Below are 19,224 nucleotides of genomic sequence, written 5' to 3' on the forward strand. Positions count from 1 at the left end.
GATTGGAACAAAATATTTTTTCTAAATAAGTTTTTTAAAATAGTTTATAAAAATAATTTAACTTTATTTTATATTGTTTTGTATAAGTATTATTTGTGGATGGATAAACTGAGTGTGAGTGTTGGGATGTCACCCTAATTGTCTATTCCTTCGTTATCTATATCCTATGTATAATCTATATCAGCGGTAAACAAAAAAAATGTATATGAATTTTCGACTGATGACAAGATCAACAGTTAAATTATTAGATGTTCTTGTACGAATGAGTAGAGAGAAACATGCATGAGAAGATTTGACTGGGATTTTTTTATTGTTGGGATTGAAGACTGAAGATTTTACTGACAACTCTCAAAACCGCTTCAAGTAAAGTGGTCAAGCATGAGAAAACGTGTTCTGACAATTAATATAATTTCATATCATTTATCTTGAGAATTTCTTTACCCACCTCCTAACCTTCTTAGTCACCTCTGGTGAATTTACCAAAATACCCCTTGTTTCGGAAATACATTTCCGAAAACGTGTTTTTGTTGAAAAAAAAGGTGTTTTCGGAAATGTATCTCCGAAAACGTGTTTTTTTTTATGAAAAACATTGATTTCGGAAATGCATCTCCAAAATAACGTTATTTTCCAGAAAATTGGTGTATTCGGAAGTTCATCTCCGAATTCACCCCCTTGGAAGAATTCGGAAATGCACTTCCGAAATAAGGTCTGGACAGAAGAAAAATAACAAACAACAACGATTCCCTTTATTTAATCGGATGAAGATTACATCGATCATATTACATAAGATTAAAGTTACATATTATTGAACACGATTCCCTGCATTCAGTGGTCTTTTCGGAAATGAACTTCCGAAAATTGGCTGAAAACAAGTATATTTCGGAAGTTCATTTCCGAATTATGCAGAAATAGAGGTGAATTTTGCATTTTGTTGATTGCTTAGTGTTTTGTGTAGAAAATAACAAAAGCATTCAAAATAGACATAAATTAGACAATGATGACATAAAACATACTTATATTATATATGTATTGAATCGGTTCGATTTTACATGGTAAACGACAATACATACAAAAACGGTCCTTACAAACAAAAAACGGTCTGGTACAAACTAAAATTCACCGAACCAATCGGTAGATCCTAAATCTAAAATAGATATGTTCTTTGACCGCTCTCTATTTTGCTCGCGCTCTTGGCTCATCATTTCTTCAAACTCCGCCATTCTTAAAACGAAAGGATCTGGCCAAGTATCCGCCTCATTTGAATGATGTGTCGCCCATTGACAAGAAGTAGCCGGTATAGGACACCCCGGTTTCAAAAACACTTGCACGAAGTGCCGCGATCTTAGATACCCGATGCATATGATGCGGCTCGACGCGTCCAATGGCGGTCAACTATGAAGTGGAAAGAATGTCTCACATAGTCCAAATCCCGTCAAATCGACACACACCCGATCATATGCACTTGCTATTAGATGGCCCATATCGGGGAATGACATCCACTTCGAAACCGGAGCGATACCGGTAAGTGATGGAACTAGTGAATCATGAAGTTTCTCAAAATTTTCTTGATTTTCATATAGTCGGGTGTAGATGTCCCGATGCGAAGTCAACTCCGAAAGAAGTTCCCGTCGAACTAAAGTGTGATTTTCTTCCCCTTTACCGAGAAAACCCGCAACGGTCCGATATCCACAATTGCCGTCGCCTCCAACATCAATTATGTTATCGATATATTTGTGCATAAAACGTGGCATCTCATCAATGTATATAACGGGTGATTTTTTGATCGGTGGTGTGCGAGGTGGCTTCGAAATATAGGCTCCTTTGTTACCACTACCTTTGGATTTTGGGGTCGGTGAATCCGGGAACAATGCATCAACATGTTCAAAGTATGAAGGAGATCGTTTTGTTGATGTGTCTTCTTGTGTATTTTTGGACTTTTTCGGTGCACCTTTAGTTTTAACCGGTTGAGATGGCGGTTTCAAATCGGTGGTCTCCGGAAATGCAATTTTTCGTAATTGTTCTTTTATGTGCATCTTCATTGTGTCATCCGCATTAGCAAACTTCTCCATTATCACTTCCAACTCGTCGGAGATGGTGATTTTGGAGTCATTTTCTTTCGGCGGGTCAAAATCATCAAAACGAAGCTTCTTCCAATGGTCAATTACCTCATCCATGCATATCGGTGAATTCAACTTCGTTTTTTTGAAAGTATACAAGCACATGGAAGGCCGTATGTCTTTCTAATGGTGCACCCACATAAAGAACTATTTGGACTCGTGGTCTCCGCCCGCTTCGCCTCATGAAACATAAAATTCAAAACCGAACGGGATATGTTGTAAATCAATTGGGAGAATATAATTTGGCCCTTATATCGATGTTCTATAACCGTCTTGCTCCGACGGAATGATGTTTGAATTTTATTGTGTTGATTTTGGAGCATTTGGTTCACGGTGTCCCATCCCCGACACAAATCTCCCTTGCTATCACCCAACCACCTCTTCAAGACCGCATGTGCGGATCCAACTCGGTTAATCGTGGTGCAACCAAGATGTCTAACTCGATTCATCCAAGCGCACACAAATTTTTCCCTGACTTTGTCAAGAATGGTGGATTCGACGTAATGACAAAAAGTCTTAATGGAACCACACAAAGACCTAAAGTGTACCAATTTCTCGGTATACACCTCTTCGGAGTGTGCATCTAAAATCTCCCTCCATGCCGCCATTATCCTCTCCACAACAACATCGACTTTGATAACTTTACCATTTTCATCCAGCCTATCTTTTGTCCCAACTGCGGGTTTCAACTTACTTCTCACGTTGCAAGTTATGTGATACCGGCAAAGTAACGCGGTCGATGTCGGGAAGACGATATCGACCGCATTCATCAAAGCATTGTCCCGGTCGGTAACAATGACGTTTGGCATAAACTTTTGATCAACTAACAAAGACTTGCATATTCCTAATGCCCATGTAAAGTTTTCTTCTTTTTCACACTCCAAAAAAGCAAACCCGACCGAATAAGTCTTGTCCGTCGAGGTCACACCGACTATCTCTAGAAGAGGAAGCCTATATTTTTTTGTCTTGTAAGTTGAATCCATGACAAGAACGGTTGGAAATGTGTTGAACGATTTGATACTTTCGGGATGAGTCCAAAAAATATCACGCACCGTAACTTTGTCCTCAGACGTTCGGAAGCTTGACACATATTGGTTATCGCCTAATAGTTTCAAAAGTTGTTGCATTTCCGACCGAGGGTCCATTTTCAAGACTTTAAGATTGTGTCCTTCATTGTAAACTTGCTTGATATTTGAAACGCTATCCGGTTTTTTACGCTTCAAATCGGCAAGTATGTTGCGAGGTGCCACTTTGACTATCGTTAAATCCGAAATCACATTTTTCTCTTCGCGGGACAAACGACATGCCATTGGATGTCCGTGTAACTTGGCATCCAAGGCATGATTATGAATTCCACAAATTACGGTTAAACGCCACAAATCATCAACCCTCCGAGTCGCGTGCAACTTAAATGGACACCCACACTTTCTCGATCCCGTGTCTTCGTGTTTTAACACCCGGTTTGTTTGTACATAACTCTCACCCCGCTCGCAATTCAAAACTACAAAAGCTTTCCGTCTACTATTTCCATTGTCAGACCTTAAAATAACAATTCTGAATCCAAGTTTACTAGCTTCTTGTCGAACCCAATTAAGCAATTGTTCACGACTACCGAAGCTCCGATCATTTGTAAATTGTTGTCGCACATCAACCACATTGATCATAGATTTAACCTCGATAACCGGATCGTTATTGACGTTGACAACTTCCGGAACTACTATGTCATCGTCGACAATGTTGTCCGGATGCACCATACCTAACATATGCATTTCCGAAATTAGCAAAATTGGCAAAATTGGTCAAAACTGTTTTTTTTTTACTGTCAGGGCTTATTTCGGAAGTACATTTCCGAAATTTGTTAGGTAACTTATTTCGGAAATGTACTTCCGAACCATCGCAGTTTTCAGCAGAATTTTGTTCTATCAATGTAGTGAAATAGGGGATGAAATGAGAGATGTTTACCTAAAATTGTAGCTTACTATGCTCCCTTTAACTTGATCAACGGTTTGAAACTTGATTTTGAGACGAAAAATGGATTGAGATTGATTGAGTTTTGGAGAGGGTTTGGAGGAGTTTGGGAGAAAAATGATGAAATAGTGAAGGAGGGAAAATTGTATATGCAGAATTATTTTCGGAAATGAACTTCCGAAATATTACCTGATTGTAAAAAATAACGTTTTTTTAAATTTTCATGCATTTCGGAAATGCATCTCCGAAAACACCAATTTTTTTGGTGAATTCGGAAATGCATTTTCGAAACCTAAAAAAATCTGGAAAAAAAATTACTTCGGAGATGCATCTCCGAAGCAAGGGCAAATGGGGGATTTCGCTGGGGGTGACCCCCATAGGGAGGTGGGTAAAGAAAAAACCTTTATCTTTAATACCTTTGGTTTGTAGCACGAGAAATAGATAATCTTTTTACAGAAAATACACATACTCATGCATAGCAATGTTGCGTCTCTAGAACAATCAATGTGATTTTTAAGATGGTTGATTTTATCATTCAAAATGGGTAGCGACTCAACTTACTGTTCGTTTTCCTATAATTTATATATAATTTTGGTTATATACAGTGCTATTATTTTATTTAAAAAATATTTTTTTTTTATACCATAAATATTTAACATGATATATGCTTATGGACTGCAAGTGTTTTTTTTCTAATGTGAGCTAGATTGCCTGTTTTTTAAGATTATGTATTGATAGAGAGTGTTAAAAAGAGAGTGAGAGTTAAGGAGTGTATTAAAAAGATAGTGTTTATAACACTTCTCTTATCTTTAACGTTAGGTTCAACTAATTGTTGTAGCATGTGACCTGGGAGGGGTGGTAGCCTTCACGATATATGGTTCAGGGGTACTAATGTAAACTGAATTGTAGTATTATATATATTGCTTGTATCACCGTACCTTAATTTTGTTCGAATTGCGTTACCAAAGATAGATTGAATTCGTAGTCTTTTACTTCTGTTTCTCTTAATCTTCTACATTGGTGTAATTTTGGCTTACGACGACGAAAGGTTAAGGATATTCGTTGGCTCCGTAAAGTTTATCAAAAACCACTACTGAGACAAAATTGATCGATATGGAGGATGCCAATTGGGCATAGATGAAGGAGAAAACTGCGATATTGATTCATCTATGTTTTTCATACGAGATAATTCATCATATTTTGGACTTAACAGCGCCGAATGAGGTTTGAGAAAGTTGTAGATTCAATATATGTCAAGGACATTAATGAATAAATTATTCGCGAAGCAACGACTATACAATCTAAAGATATATGAAGGATCTAATTTGTAACAACTTGTTAGTGTCTTGAATAACATAATCACCGATAAGGAAGTTATCTTGTTGTGCTTGTTACCTAGTTTTTATGATCACTTGGTGACTATTATTACCTACAAAAAATACACTATGAGTCTTGATCTGATTACTGCTACACTTTTGTCTCATTATTAAAGAAGACAGAGTATGGAAGAAGGAACTCAAGAAGACTGTATATACGTGAGGGAGAGGGTCAAGATCATAGGCGGAACAAAGGTAAACAAGTTCTATAAAGAAGATGTAAAAATCTAAGGATAAAAAACCATTGAGTGTTATAGTTGCAAATTGATTGAGCATTAGAAAAATGTTTATCCAAACAGAAAGCATGGTTTATCCAGTTATGCAAATGTGGTTCAAACCAATGATTATGGTAGTGATTCATATTTATATAGTGTGTTTCATCCAACAACTACACATATGTGTCGACTCTTGACTCTGGTTGTTCTTACCACATAACGTCGCACTAGGAATGATTCACTACATTCAGGTCAGGTAATTTTGGATTTGTCTATCAGTCATGGAAATAAAACCCATACCCGCTGGTACCCACCCGAACCCACCCCAAAGTTAACGGGGAAAATCCGCTTTGACTGGGTTTGGGTTCGGGTTTGAGTTTTCCCTGATTCTAAAATATGGGAACGAGTCGGGTAATGGGGACACTATTACCCACCTCGAACCCGCCCTGTTTATTTCATTATGTACATTATTATTTATATTTTATAATTTATATTATTAAATATGTGGCTGATGTTTTGAAAATTTGATTTGTATTTATTATTTAAAATATTTGAAATGTATGTATGAAATTTGTTGAGATTGTTTTATTTTATTATTTATAATGTAATTTGATTTTTTAAAAAGAAAATATTTTTATTAAAAAAAATTGATTTTACTAAATGGGTTCTGGCGGGCGGGGATACCCGAACCTAACCCAAACCCGTTTGGGACGTGTTTGTGTTTTAATTCTTCATCCCTGTTTGAGTTTGGGGCGGGAACGAGGATTGATTGGGGATTCGGGTTTGAGTTTGGGGGAGGTAAAAACCGTCCCCGACCCGCCCCGTTTGTATGATAGACTATATCTTGGTGGTAATAAAGCATGTACTATTACTAGGATGGGACAACTTAACATTGTCATGGACGGCAGTGGTGTATGAACATTGAACGATGTCAAATATATTCTAGAATTGAAAAAGAACTTGATTTCCTTAGGTACTCTATAAGTAAATGGTTTCCCCTACATGTATGATGGAGATATGGATATTTTGAAGGTTAGAAAGAGTGCCTTAACTGTAGTGAGAGTAATGAGCATTGCAAGTAACATCTAAAAATTGTTAGGGGATACTGTTGTAGGTGATGTTGTATCATTTGAGTCTAATAACGATGCAACCAAACTCTAGCATATGCGTCTGGATCATCTTAGTGAGAGTGAGATGATGAAACTTCATAAGAGAAATATATTTAAGGGTGTTCATAGTTGAAAGATGGATTTATGCAAGTATTATGTACTTGGAAAACAATTTCGTATTTGGTTCAAAACTGAAAAGTACAAAACAGAGGGAATTTTAGACTATATGCATTATGATGTGTGGGGGGCTACCAAAGAGGTTTCTATGGGTGGTTTCAGGTATCTTTATGACTTTCATGGATGACTTTTCTTGCAAGGGTTGGATGTATTTCTTGAATAAGAAATTTTAAGTCTTTACCAAATTCTAGTATGCTCATTCGAATTTAAATAGGTTCTGTTAAAAACACAAAATGTAAAGGCATTTCTTAGTGTGTAAGACACCACAACAAAAATGGTGTGGTAGAAAGAATGAATATGTCTCTAATTGAAAGGGTAAAATGTTTGTTGTTAAATGATGGACTTTCAAAAGGTTTCTTGGCAGAGAGAGGTAACTTGGCCTTATATCTTTTCAACAGGTCACCACACGCTTCATTAAAGGGAAAGCTTGCAGAGGAAGTATGGACAGGTAATCCTACCCATCTTGGTAATTTAAGAATTTTTTGATGTTCAGCTTATGTGCATATATCCATTGAAGATCAACCTAAATTGATCCATAGTTGAAGTAGAGCGTCTTCCTCGATTACACAGAAGGTATAAAGTGATTTAAGTTTTGGGATCCGATTAAAAAGAAGATGGAAATCAGTAGAGATGTTGTTTTTGATGAGCAGTTAATATTAAAATAGTTAATTGCAACAGAAGTGTCAACATTTAAACGAGAAACTCCCAACATACAAGTGATTCATGTGGATGTTGATCCGCCACCTATTAATAATGGCCAGGTGTTTCATGAAATACAAAAGGAATTATACTCTAATACTGAAATTTTCTACGAACCTGAAGTTTCAAGTGGAGTACAATATATTCTTGTATGTGACAAAGAGGATTGTTCAACCATGGCACCATGAAAGATATTATGAATATTTGGAAACATATGGACTTCTTACTATTTATGGAGACCCTTCCATCTTTCGAAAGGCTATATCTAACTAGGAAAAAAATAAGTGGATAGGAGTAATAATGAAGGATATGAATTCCTTGAAGAAAAATTAGACATTGGAGCTTATTCAGCTTCTTGCGGAGAAAATGGACATTAGTTGTGAGTGAGTGTTCAAGAAAACACCCGTAGTAACAAAAAAAAAATAAGGAGAAAAGTTAAAAGCTTTTCTTGTAGAAAATGGGTGTTCATAGTAGAAGTAGACTGTCTAAGGTGAAATTTTCTCTTCGGTCGTCAGACATACTTCTATGAAGACAATGTTAGTCCTGTTAGTCACTTGATACATTCATTTAGAAAATATGAATGTGAAGACAATATTTCTTCATGATAATCTAGATGAGAAAATTTAAATGGAATAGTTAAAGGAGTTCAATGGCACTAGACATGAAAAACTAGTTTGTAAATTGAAGAGATCTTTGGATGGTTTAAACAAATCATTTGGGAATGTTAAGAAAGTGTTTCTCCATAGAAGAAGTCTAATTCGTTTTCCTTTAGAACACTTATGGAAATCAAATTCTTACTGAATACAACCCAGCCCCCGCACTTGCCTTCGCCCTAAACTTTGTCGGAGAATAATTATTGAACACTCACCTCCACCCTCTCCAATGGGACACAAGTTTATTTGTCCCACACTCATAAAACATTTTTTTTCACAAAAGTAAAATAAAAAATCTAATAAATATATAATCAAGATTACTAATTCAATTTTTCATATTTCATTTTTTCTTAGTTTCAAAAATCAAAAATCAAATTAAATAACAACATTCAACATGAAGGATTTGATTGGATTCAAATTTTGTTGTCATATCTAATTACATCCTCATTTTTTTTTTGAAATCCTCATTTAATCAATCAAAACAAATAATCATAAACCTATTTCATTTCATACAATCTCATTTTATCCAATTCTATCTATCCAAACAAATTCTAACCATTTCTATTATCAAGTCGCCTAACTCTACTTTGTTGTACAATCAAATAATAGGGGTAATTTTTGTATGGGCACAAATACAAATAAAAATTATTTAGGCACACTCACAAAACTACACATTATTTAATAATTTTAAAATTAATAGTCAAATTTTATATTTTCTCTTTTTTTTCTCTCCATTTATGAGTGTGTGTCTAAACAAATTTAATTTGCGGTTGTGATCAAGTAAGCATTACTCAATAATAGCATTCGAATGTAATTAAATAAAAAACAGCATCTTTAGTATTCAACACAAATTCACAATGACCAATCTTAACCTAAATACAAAACACTTGCTAATTCATAAGCCAAGAGCAGTCAAAGGGAATTTGAGACTTGTAAATATACTGTAAAGCTTTGACGAAGTCACAAGCAAAGTCATTAACATAATTTTCAAGGAAGTTCACTATCCTATATTAAAGTATATTAACAAATCATTGATTTCATTACAACAACTTTCAACATATTTTACTATAAATTTTTTTAACTCGGTTACATGGTCATCCTTTAATTAAAAGTTTGAAACTTTGGTTTTATAAGAAAGGAATGACCAAAAAGAAAGGAATGACCAAGAGGCTCTTTTTGGTCTTTGGTTTCTTTCTTGCTTTTTTGCCTTTGTTTCAACTAGACTGTGACCCGCGCGATGCGCGGTTGTTTCCATAATTAAGAATTTATGTATAATTATTTGTATGCTTATAATTTTAGAAATGATGTATCAGTTAAATTTTAATAAATAAAAGTAATAGTATACATTATCATTCATTTTTATAGTCACAACAAAAAACACTTTCATATATCACTTTTTAATATGAATTTAATAATAAATAAAATTAAAAAATTATTAACAATATTAATGGGCCGTTATTAAAATTATCAATAATATTAGTTGAAAGTAATAAAAATTAATAAAGCATTTGAAATGCGAGATTGAGAAATATGAGAAGTTCAAAAAAAAAGTGAAAAATGTATTTTAGTAATTCATTTATTCAATATTTTATTTTAAATATTCAAATTTTAAGATGAATTAATAAAATTGTGACCAAATAATTGTTCTATATAATAATTTATTAGGAATGTAAAAAATTAGATTAAAATTTTATTTTGTGAAGAAACAATTCAATACAACAATATATTTTCTTTGAATCAATTAAATAATTAATTATAGTTGTTGAATAAATTAACTACTACTTATTTTATTTTATTTATATTATTAATATTTATTAACATATATTAAAGAAAACTTTTTCATGTATCAACTAAATTAAAAAAATATATTTTTTGAGTTTTAATTTAGATATCAAATTGAGTTTATAATTCTTGTTCTAATATTCTAATAGATTGTAATAAAAAAATAATTATTTAAAAGATATACATACGTGGTTTTCTTCTATAAATTATAAATTTGAAAATATTTTAATAAATACATGTGTATCACAAATTGATTTTTTTAATAAAATTAATAATTATAATATATAGGTTTATAACTCATTCATTATGTAACATGAATGTAGTTAATAGTATTATAATTCTTTTATTATGAAAATTTGTATAAAGTAAAGATAATGAAAAGTTTTTAAAAACTGAAGTAAAATAAAAAATAATGAGATATAATAAAGAATGACTACTAAATAATTAAAAAAAACCATTTGCTAAAAAAATAAAATATATTTTTTCAGTTGTCTCTTAAGTTTGGTTGTCTCTTGAAAGTCGTCATATCATAATATATGTAGATTCTTTTGCCTGTATATGTAAATGTAAATTTCTATTTTTATTTGATTATTATATTATTAAATCCAGAAAGTACACTTCAAGATATTTGATATGGATATAACACCATATGTAAATTCCAACTTTGATTTTATTATTTAATCAACAAAATACACTTCAAGATATTGGATATGCATATAACACCATATATAGATTCCAACTTTGATTTGTAATATATTTTAATAAGAAAGAAATACTTTGATAATCGTAAGTAAAATAATTAAAAATTTAATCTACTTTTATGTAATAGAGTCAAATATTGAATGCAATACATATCAAAATGAAATAATAATTATACATGTAAATAAAAATTATATTGATATTCAAGCAAATTATTATAAAAGAGTTTTCTAAAATATTCATTAATTAATATAATATAGTAAGTTGAGTCTTTATCCTTACACATAGATATGAGAATATTGAATTTATGTGAGGAATAAAAAATATAAATTAAATTACATTACAAAAAATTAAAAAAACGTATACATGACTCTTGTAATAGTAATTGATGATACAAAAATGAATAGTAATACTAATTGAAAGTTACCAAAATTAATAGAAAGGTGAGAAAATGTACACTCCTTGTTAAATAATCTTCACCCTATATATTGTTGTTGATATGCAATGAAAAAAGATCTTCATATTATAATCATTTCAACTGCAATTCATAATATTAATGCTCAAGGTTAAAAATACCTAAAAAGTATATAGCTTATGATGAAAGTTTTACAATACACCGCAATAACTCAAAAGCTTACATAAGAAAGACAATGAATAGAAAGAAAAGTGGTTAGTATAATTTAATATATATTTAGTGGTGTAATGTTAAAGAAAAATAAAAGAAACAAAATTAAAAAGTTATAGTGTCTACCTTTTTATAAGAGAATTGATCTTTCAACAAAGTTCTCATATATATCTTCAAAACCTGCACATGAAGTTTTAAACAAATAATACACATTTTGAAAAATAAAAGAGGAAACATATGAACTCCTAAATCTGCACATAAACTTTTTAAATAAATGATACACATATTAGAAAATGAAAGAAGAAACATATGAGAATGAAAAAGAAATTGAAAAAATGAAAAATGAAAAATTTGTATATAAAGAGTCATGTTAGTGAAGATGTATAATTACGAAAATAGAAAATAATTGAAAGGGTGATAGTATATTAATAAGAGAGGAAGTTATAAAATTAATAAAATAAATACTTTAAAATACATTAAATAGAATTTATAATGGGTTTTTATGGTTTCATAAATTATATATTAATTGTTATTATAAAGAATTATTAAAATTAAGAGAAAAACGTTTTAATAGTTATATTGTTATTAAATAGAGAACCTTGTAGAAATGAAAAGTTTTTAAAAAAGATATAAAAGAGAAAATTAATGGATTTATATATAAAAAATGGATAAAAATTTAAAAACATGTTAAAAAAATAGGGGTTTTGTTAGATTTGATCTTTGTTTTTATAATTATTTAAATAATTTTATGAATTAAGTATAAAATTATGAAAAATTATATGAACTCCTAAATAATAAAATATTAAAAAAATGATACTAAAATCAGTATAAAAAGATAGATAACTAATTGAAAGGGTGATAATATATTATTATTAATAATAAAAAATTTAAAATTAATAAAACAAATGCTTTAAAATATATTAAATAATAAGGACTTTTAATTTTTTTTACAAATTACTTTCATTTTATTTTTTAATTTAAATAAAATATTATTAATCATTTATAACAATAGTTTGATTTTTTTTTAAATTAATAAAATATAAACTTATGTTAAATTTATTTTTATTTTTAAATCTAAAATAAACTAAATAATAAAGACTTTTAATTTTTTGTTACAAATTACTTACATTTTATTTTTTAATTTAAATAAAATATTATTAATTATTTATAACAATAGTTTGAATTTTTTTAACAAATTAATAAAATATAAACTTATAAATATTATATGTTACATATTTATATAATTATTATTAATATTCGTGGCTGAATATTATATTATTATTATTATTATTATTATGATTATTATATTTATTTATTTTTAATATAGGGTTAAATTAGTAAAAGTCAAAATTAAGATTTTTGTTTAGATTTATTATGAAAGTGACATGTGGCCAAATTTTGTTTAGAGATACTACCAAGGTGACATGTGGCTAGGGTTGCCATCATGACAACCTTGGATTTATATATATTAAGATTAAGATTATAAAACTATAAGATATCCGTGCTTTTAATAAGATTTAACCGGGGATGATAGTAAGGGTGGATATAAGTTGGGTTGGATCGGATTTGGTTTAATCCGTTATTCAACCCGTTCAAATTTTAACGAGTTAGGTTCACCGTCCAACATGCAATTTTATTATCAAAACTAACTCGAACCAACATGTTTATTTATGGGTTGGGTTGAGTTCGTGAATTGTGTTTCAAATTTAATAATAATATATTTTTTCAATTTAAAAATATTATAACACAATTTAATACATTTATACTCATTGCTAACACACAAAATAGATGAAACACATCATATAATATCTAATAATATTGATCAACATGACATAACACTAGATAATGATATAAAATTCTACAAGATACATTATTTTTATAAAATACGTAAGTTGAAAATGAGATTCTAATTATTGGATCATTGGGTTAATGGTTGAATCAATGAGTCACCGGTTGGACTACATGGATTCTAATAATTAGAAAATATAGTTTTATTTTTCTTTTATAACTTGAATTTTTTAAAATAATTTTTGTTAGTTTAAAGTATTATTATATCGTATAATTATTTTTTTTAATATTTTTAATTTATAATATTGTTATATTATATGATTAATACTTCTGTCCCAAAATAATGTGGTATTTTAACAAATTATTTGTTGCAATAAGTTTCGTTTTTAATTTCTAATACAATTTTTATTTTATTATTTTAATATTACCCTTCAATTAATATTACTTATATAACTCTCAATTTACTATTTTTCTCTTTAATTAAATTAAACATTAAAGAGATTCATGACGCAGTTGGTAAAATTATAATCTTAATAATTTTGAAAGGTTACTAATTTTTAAAATTTGACAAAATTTTTATTTTTTTAATTTTGATATTATTTAATTAATATAAATAATTTATATAATTATGAATATTAATAAAATAAAATTTTAAAACAGAGACATCAAATTTTAAGAAAATAAAAATAGGAATCAAAATTGTAATCAAGTTAAAAAAATAATAAATATAAAAAAGTTAGTCGGATAAAAAAACTCATCGGTTCACTGGTTAGGCAAATGAATCAATTGGGTCACACTAATTTTTACATAATCAATTACAACAATAGTTTGATGATTTTATTGAATCGCTTTATCCTCTGGTTCACGGTCTAACTCGACATAATAGTTCGGGTTTTAAAACTACGGTTATATGTTTTAATATGAGATTTGAATGAAAAACTAAATATTATTTAATTATTTAAATTAATGTTTTTTATTATAAAAAATTGGTGGTGAAAAAACAATTTAAATAATTAATACAATTAAATTTTAATAAATAGATTGTAGAAAATATACTAGAAATATTATCCGAGACTTTGGATTCAAACAAAATTTAACAAAAACAGGAATAATATCGAAAGATGCTACAGTGCTTAAAGTTTTTCTTGATTGATGATAAATAGATCAATATATTCAAGACATTGGTCTCTACTTCTGTCCTATTTTACTAGCATTGTTTATTCATCCATTATTTGGATAAAATAATTACAATAATTCTTCAATGTACAAGAGGCAATTGACGGTAATTAATTAATTATATGGTTAGTTGAGTCTTGAAGATGACACTTTTGATATTTGGACTTCAATGTTTGAAAAATCTCTTTGCATTCGATCATTATTTTAATAAAGAATGTGACAATGAATATTCTCAATCATAATATAAAAAATTAATTCGATCGGGTTCGGACCAAGTACCCATCAAGTATTTGAGAGTATCAATTCAGTTTCGGTCCAAAAAAAATATCCATCATTATTTTGATCCGATTCCAACTTACCCAATTACTATTTCGGTGGGAGAGTAAATATCTGGATCGGACCGGATCAAAAATAGTCCTACTAGTGACTATGAGTTCGGCTGGAGCCATATAGCATGATTGAATTTTAGACCTAATGTATGATTGATTTTGAGTATACTCCTACTATTCAAACTACTTCCACCCAAAAAGAATTGACAATAACTTATCTTTATTTATAAGTAAGTAGTACTGCATAACTCTTTTTTTCTGACACAAGGGGACACAGTAAATATAGTCTTTATATCCGTATAAATAAAGAAGGATTCAAAAACAGACCCAGAAGAGACGACAAGGACAAATCATACCCATGGGTCCCACCTCCCCCCATACACATCATATCACCATGTCCCGCGTCACACCCTATCAAACCCCTAGCCCAAAAACTACGTCAACAAAAACAAACAACTCCAATAACAAAAAAACACTCATCAACCCTTCAAACATCAAAAACCAAACACTCTCTCTCTATCTCTCTCTGTTCGGTGTTTGTTAAGAAAAAAAAAAAGAATATCAAAAATCACTTTCTCTTTCTCTCTCTAGCTTTATCTTTTTTTGTTCAACCATGAAGAAGCTCTACCATAAAGCGACGGTTCATCCAACCCCACCGGTCATCACCGACCAACTCTCCTTCCTTCCGGCGACCATCCTCACCCTCGCTGCTGCTCTCTCAACGGAGGACAGAGAAGTCTTGGCTTACCTCATCTACTGCTCCTCCGCTGCAACCCCTACCGGAAACGCTAAACGGAGCACCGTGAGAAACACCGATCATGCTACTCTCTTTAACTGTAGCTGTTTCAGGTGCTATACGAGTTACTGGGTCAGATGGGACGAGTCGCCGAACCGTGAACTGATACATGAAATCATCGATGCTTTTGAGGAGTGGTTGGCTCAGAGTAGTAAAGGTGGGAAGAAAGGGAAAGGGAAGAAAGAGAAGAGGAACAAGAAAGGGTTTGGGGGTAAGCGGTCTGGACCTGGTTGCTCCGGTGAGTTGAATCGGTCTGTGGTGAACGAGTTGGCTGAGATGGAATCGGTGGGGGAAAGTAGTAATAGTAGTAGTAGCGGCGGTGGTGGTGGTGGTAGTGAAAGTGGTGAAAGGGTGGTGGTTGTTGGAGGTGGTGGTGGTGGTGGTGAAGATGAAGAGAAAGGGTCGGTGAGAAAATTTGTGAGTTTCATTGGAGAAAGGATTTGGGGTGTTTGGGGATAGTGAAAGAATTTGCAAGAGAAAAAAATAATGAAGAAAAATTGAAGAAATTAAGGTAGGGTTAGTTTATGTTTTTTCTTTTGTTGTTAAAATCTTTTTGTATATTAATCATCATCATTATGTAATGTTAAAAAATGTTTATTTGGTTTTGTGATGAATGTCTTAGATTTTGTTGTTTAACATGATACCAATGTTCTGGTTTCTGTTTTTTTGCTTCAATGACAATATTTTGATTTGATATTGAGCTTTTTTAGAAGTTATGAATGATTTGCTTCTTAATTTTGGGTAACTAACTTGTTCTTGAGTCTACAAGAAAACTGGAAGAAAACAATTTTAATTTGTTGTTTTAGATAAGCATTGAATCTTTGTTCAATGGAAGTATTCAATATGTAGGAATAATGTTCATTGGGTCAAGTGTTGTAACTTCATCTACTTTCCTTAAATTAGAGGATGAATTAAATTGACTACTAGTATTCCATAGTACTTGCAAAGAAGATTTTTAGGGTCTCTTCGGCACCACTTTCTCACGAGCTTATGAAACACATGTTTGTTATATGTCATATTTTTCATGATATCTTTGGTTTTTTTAGTTTATAATTTATTTTGATAAGAACTTAAAATTTAGAGTTTACTCATTTTTCTCTCTTAATATTACTTGTGCAATATTTATTGTCAAAATATAAATGATATTTAAATATAACTTTTTAAGTTATTTCATACTATAAGTTACTTCAAAAAAATTGTTCAGGATGGTAATCAAAGTCATGTGTGGACTGAGATGTTGGACTTTTGAAGCAGTGCTACAAGTCTCCATTACAGTTGAACACGGGAGTGAATCTGCAATGTTAATATTTTAACATTAAAAAAAAAAAAATAGAGTGAAGTTTTGTAGAAGCGTCTGTTTTATCTGCACTTTTTCGCAAGGCAGACTTAGGTGTTAGGACTCCATCCTCTAATATGTTCTGTTTGTCGCGGTGAAAAAAATCAAAGATTAAGCTATTGATTAATTTAACTCGCAAATAAAGCAAGAGTCTCCACTGATCTTTATTATTTACAAAGGAATGAGAAAAGAGCGAATAAAATTCAAAGAAGTTTTAAAACAAAAAATAATAAAACAAAGAGAAATGGGTACGGGAGTTGATTATCCAAGGGGAATGTATTAGCATCCCTCACATCTGTGGTATTCTACATGAACCTTTTTGAAAATCTGTGTTAAAACAAAAGAGTTGTGTGTAAAAGATTGATGAGATGAGAAAAGAACATTTTGGTTGTTTTTATTTATTTATGCTCGACAAAACGTCGCATCATGTGCCTACATACCTCCTATGTGCAATGAAGCAGTTAGAGCATTTGTAGTTCTGCTCGCGTAGAAAACATGATGGTTTATTTTTGGTTGATTTTAAATGAAGAGACACTTTATCTTCTTAGAGGAGAAAACTCAACCATTAGTCATAAACATGATAACGGATGGATCTTTGCATCACAAGTGAAAGAAAGGCTCCAACTTGGATAGAAATCAACAAGTATGCCACTAACTTTTTTAAGTAGAAAAGAATCAACACCATATCAATCAATATCATGAAGATAGAAGAATTACATCTCAACTATGATAATTACTCATGCCTAATCTTTTGGGAATTTTTTTTTTTAAATGAAAAGCCAAATGGAAAAAGATTTGAATGAAGTTTATGATCACTTGACAAAAGTCAAGGTTTATTGCAAAAAAGAGTTTAAGTTTGAAAACAAAGAAGATTTTGAAAATGAGGGAGAAGATTTTGAAAATTTAAGAAGATAAGCAGGAGATGGAGAGACTATCCTAAAGCATAAAAGCTAAGAACACGAAAAATCTAACCAATAAAGAAGCCAACACTTTACATAGAGTCAACATAAGCATTCATTTCCTTTGGATTAACTTCAAAGCATAACATCAAAAGCACTTGAACAAATAGCCAGAGGTTCAAAATAACAATTCCATTAAGCATGTGTCTGAAGAATCTTGAATTTTGCCTCAGATGAACTTACATCAGATAAACTCTCAAAGTTTTAGATCAATAGAACACCACACACAGACAAGACAACCAAACAAAACAACCTGATTATAAAAGTTCCAGGGTCCCAGATGCATTCGTATCAGGTAAAGGTTCCAAAGTCAAAGTTCTAATCCTAGGTCCAGAGATCCAACTCCTTGAGCAAAGGATAGTAGCCATAGTCCAAAGTTCACAATTAAGTCTTTTAGGGTTTTCTCATTATTACATGTCTTTTTACAAGCAAGAATAAATTAAAAGGCTCAAGTGAGCAAATAGAAAACAAGTGCTCAAATGAACAAAAGAAAAATGACAAAGAGATAAAATGCTATGAATAATAAATGGCATAAAAGTAAAGAACGGAAAAGTAAAGTGTGAAATAATAAATTGCATTAAAGTAAAAGTTAGCACAATAACATGGTCAATTGTTAATGTTAGAGTTAATCATCTGATTCGAGACATATTTAGTGCTACGTTAAGCAATCGTAGATGTACTTATATAGAAGTAGCATCTATGAGGTCGGTCAATGAACTTTATGTACCATATTCGTTATAGAAATGATAGAGATCATTCTCCTAAAATAAATATCACAAGTCAAAATAAGATAATCAAGACTAAGTTGAGGAGATGAGATCATTACATCAATCAAGTCCTTCTTAGCACCTTACGACAAACTTATCATTAATCCAAAGTACTCAAAGTAATCTCATGATCACCTTAAAATAGATTTGAAATGATGAAAGTTTATTAAGTACCAATCCAAACCTAATTGAACAAAGATGAATCATCAATCATCCAATTGATCAAGAAAAGAAAAAAGAAGAGGGAGATGGAAAGGGAGAGATCAAACAAAGAGTCTTTCACCAAAAGTGGATCATGAAAACATCAAAAGCAAATAGGCAGTTAAAATAATTTTTAATGATTTTTTAAATGACAAATAAAGGAGGAAGTAGAAAAGGTATATCAAATCATCAAGCAAAAATCAAACAAAGGTCACCATAGGCCATAGACTATCATTAGATCATACCATAATTTTTTTTTATAATTTAGATGGAGAAATTTTTTTTTTAGCATTTAAAACATAAAAGAAATGAAGAAAATTATAAAAAATCAAATGATAAAATAAAATTCTGGAAAAATATTCATAAAATCAGAAATAATACAAAATATTTTTGTGTAATTTTTCATAATTTTTGGAATTAAAATGAAGGATATATGATTTTTTGAAGTTTAA

At 30.7% G+C, this 19,224-nt stretch overlaps 1 protein-coding gene across 1 annotated transcript; it reads left to right on the top strand.

The window, feature by feature from the left end:
* Window positions 1-15,166: 15,166 nt before the first annotated feature.
* LOC131631984 (uncharacterized) lies at window positions 15,167-16,174 on the top strand. Its single transcript, XM_058902748.1, has one exon. It carries the CDS (start codon window positions 15,327-15,329, stop codon window positions 15,966-15,968), a length of 642 nt encoding a protein of 213 aa, XP_058758731.1. The 5' UTR covers window positions 15,167-15,326; the 3' UTR covers window positions 15,969-16,174.
* The last annotated feature ends 3,050 nt before the right edge of the window (window positions 16,175-19,224 follow it).

Source organism: Vicia villosa, unplaced genomic scaffold, assembly GCF_029867415.1.
Source record: "Vicia villosa cultivar HV-30 ecotype Madison, WI unplaced genomic scaffold, Vvil1.0 ctg.000893F_1_1, whole genome shotgun sequence".
NCBI classification, from domain to species: domain Eukaryota; kingdom Viridiplantae; phylum Streptophyta; class Magnoliopsida; order Fabales; family Fabaceae; genus Vicia; species Vicia villosa.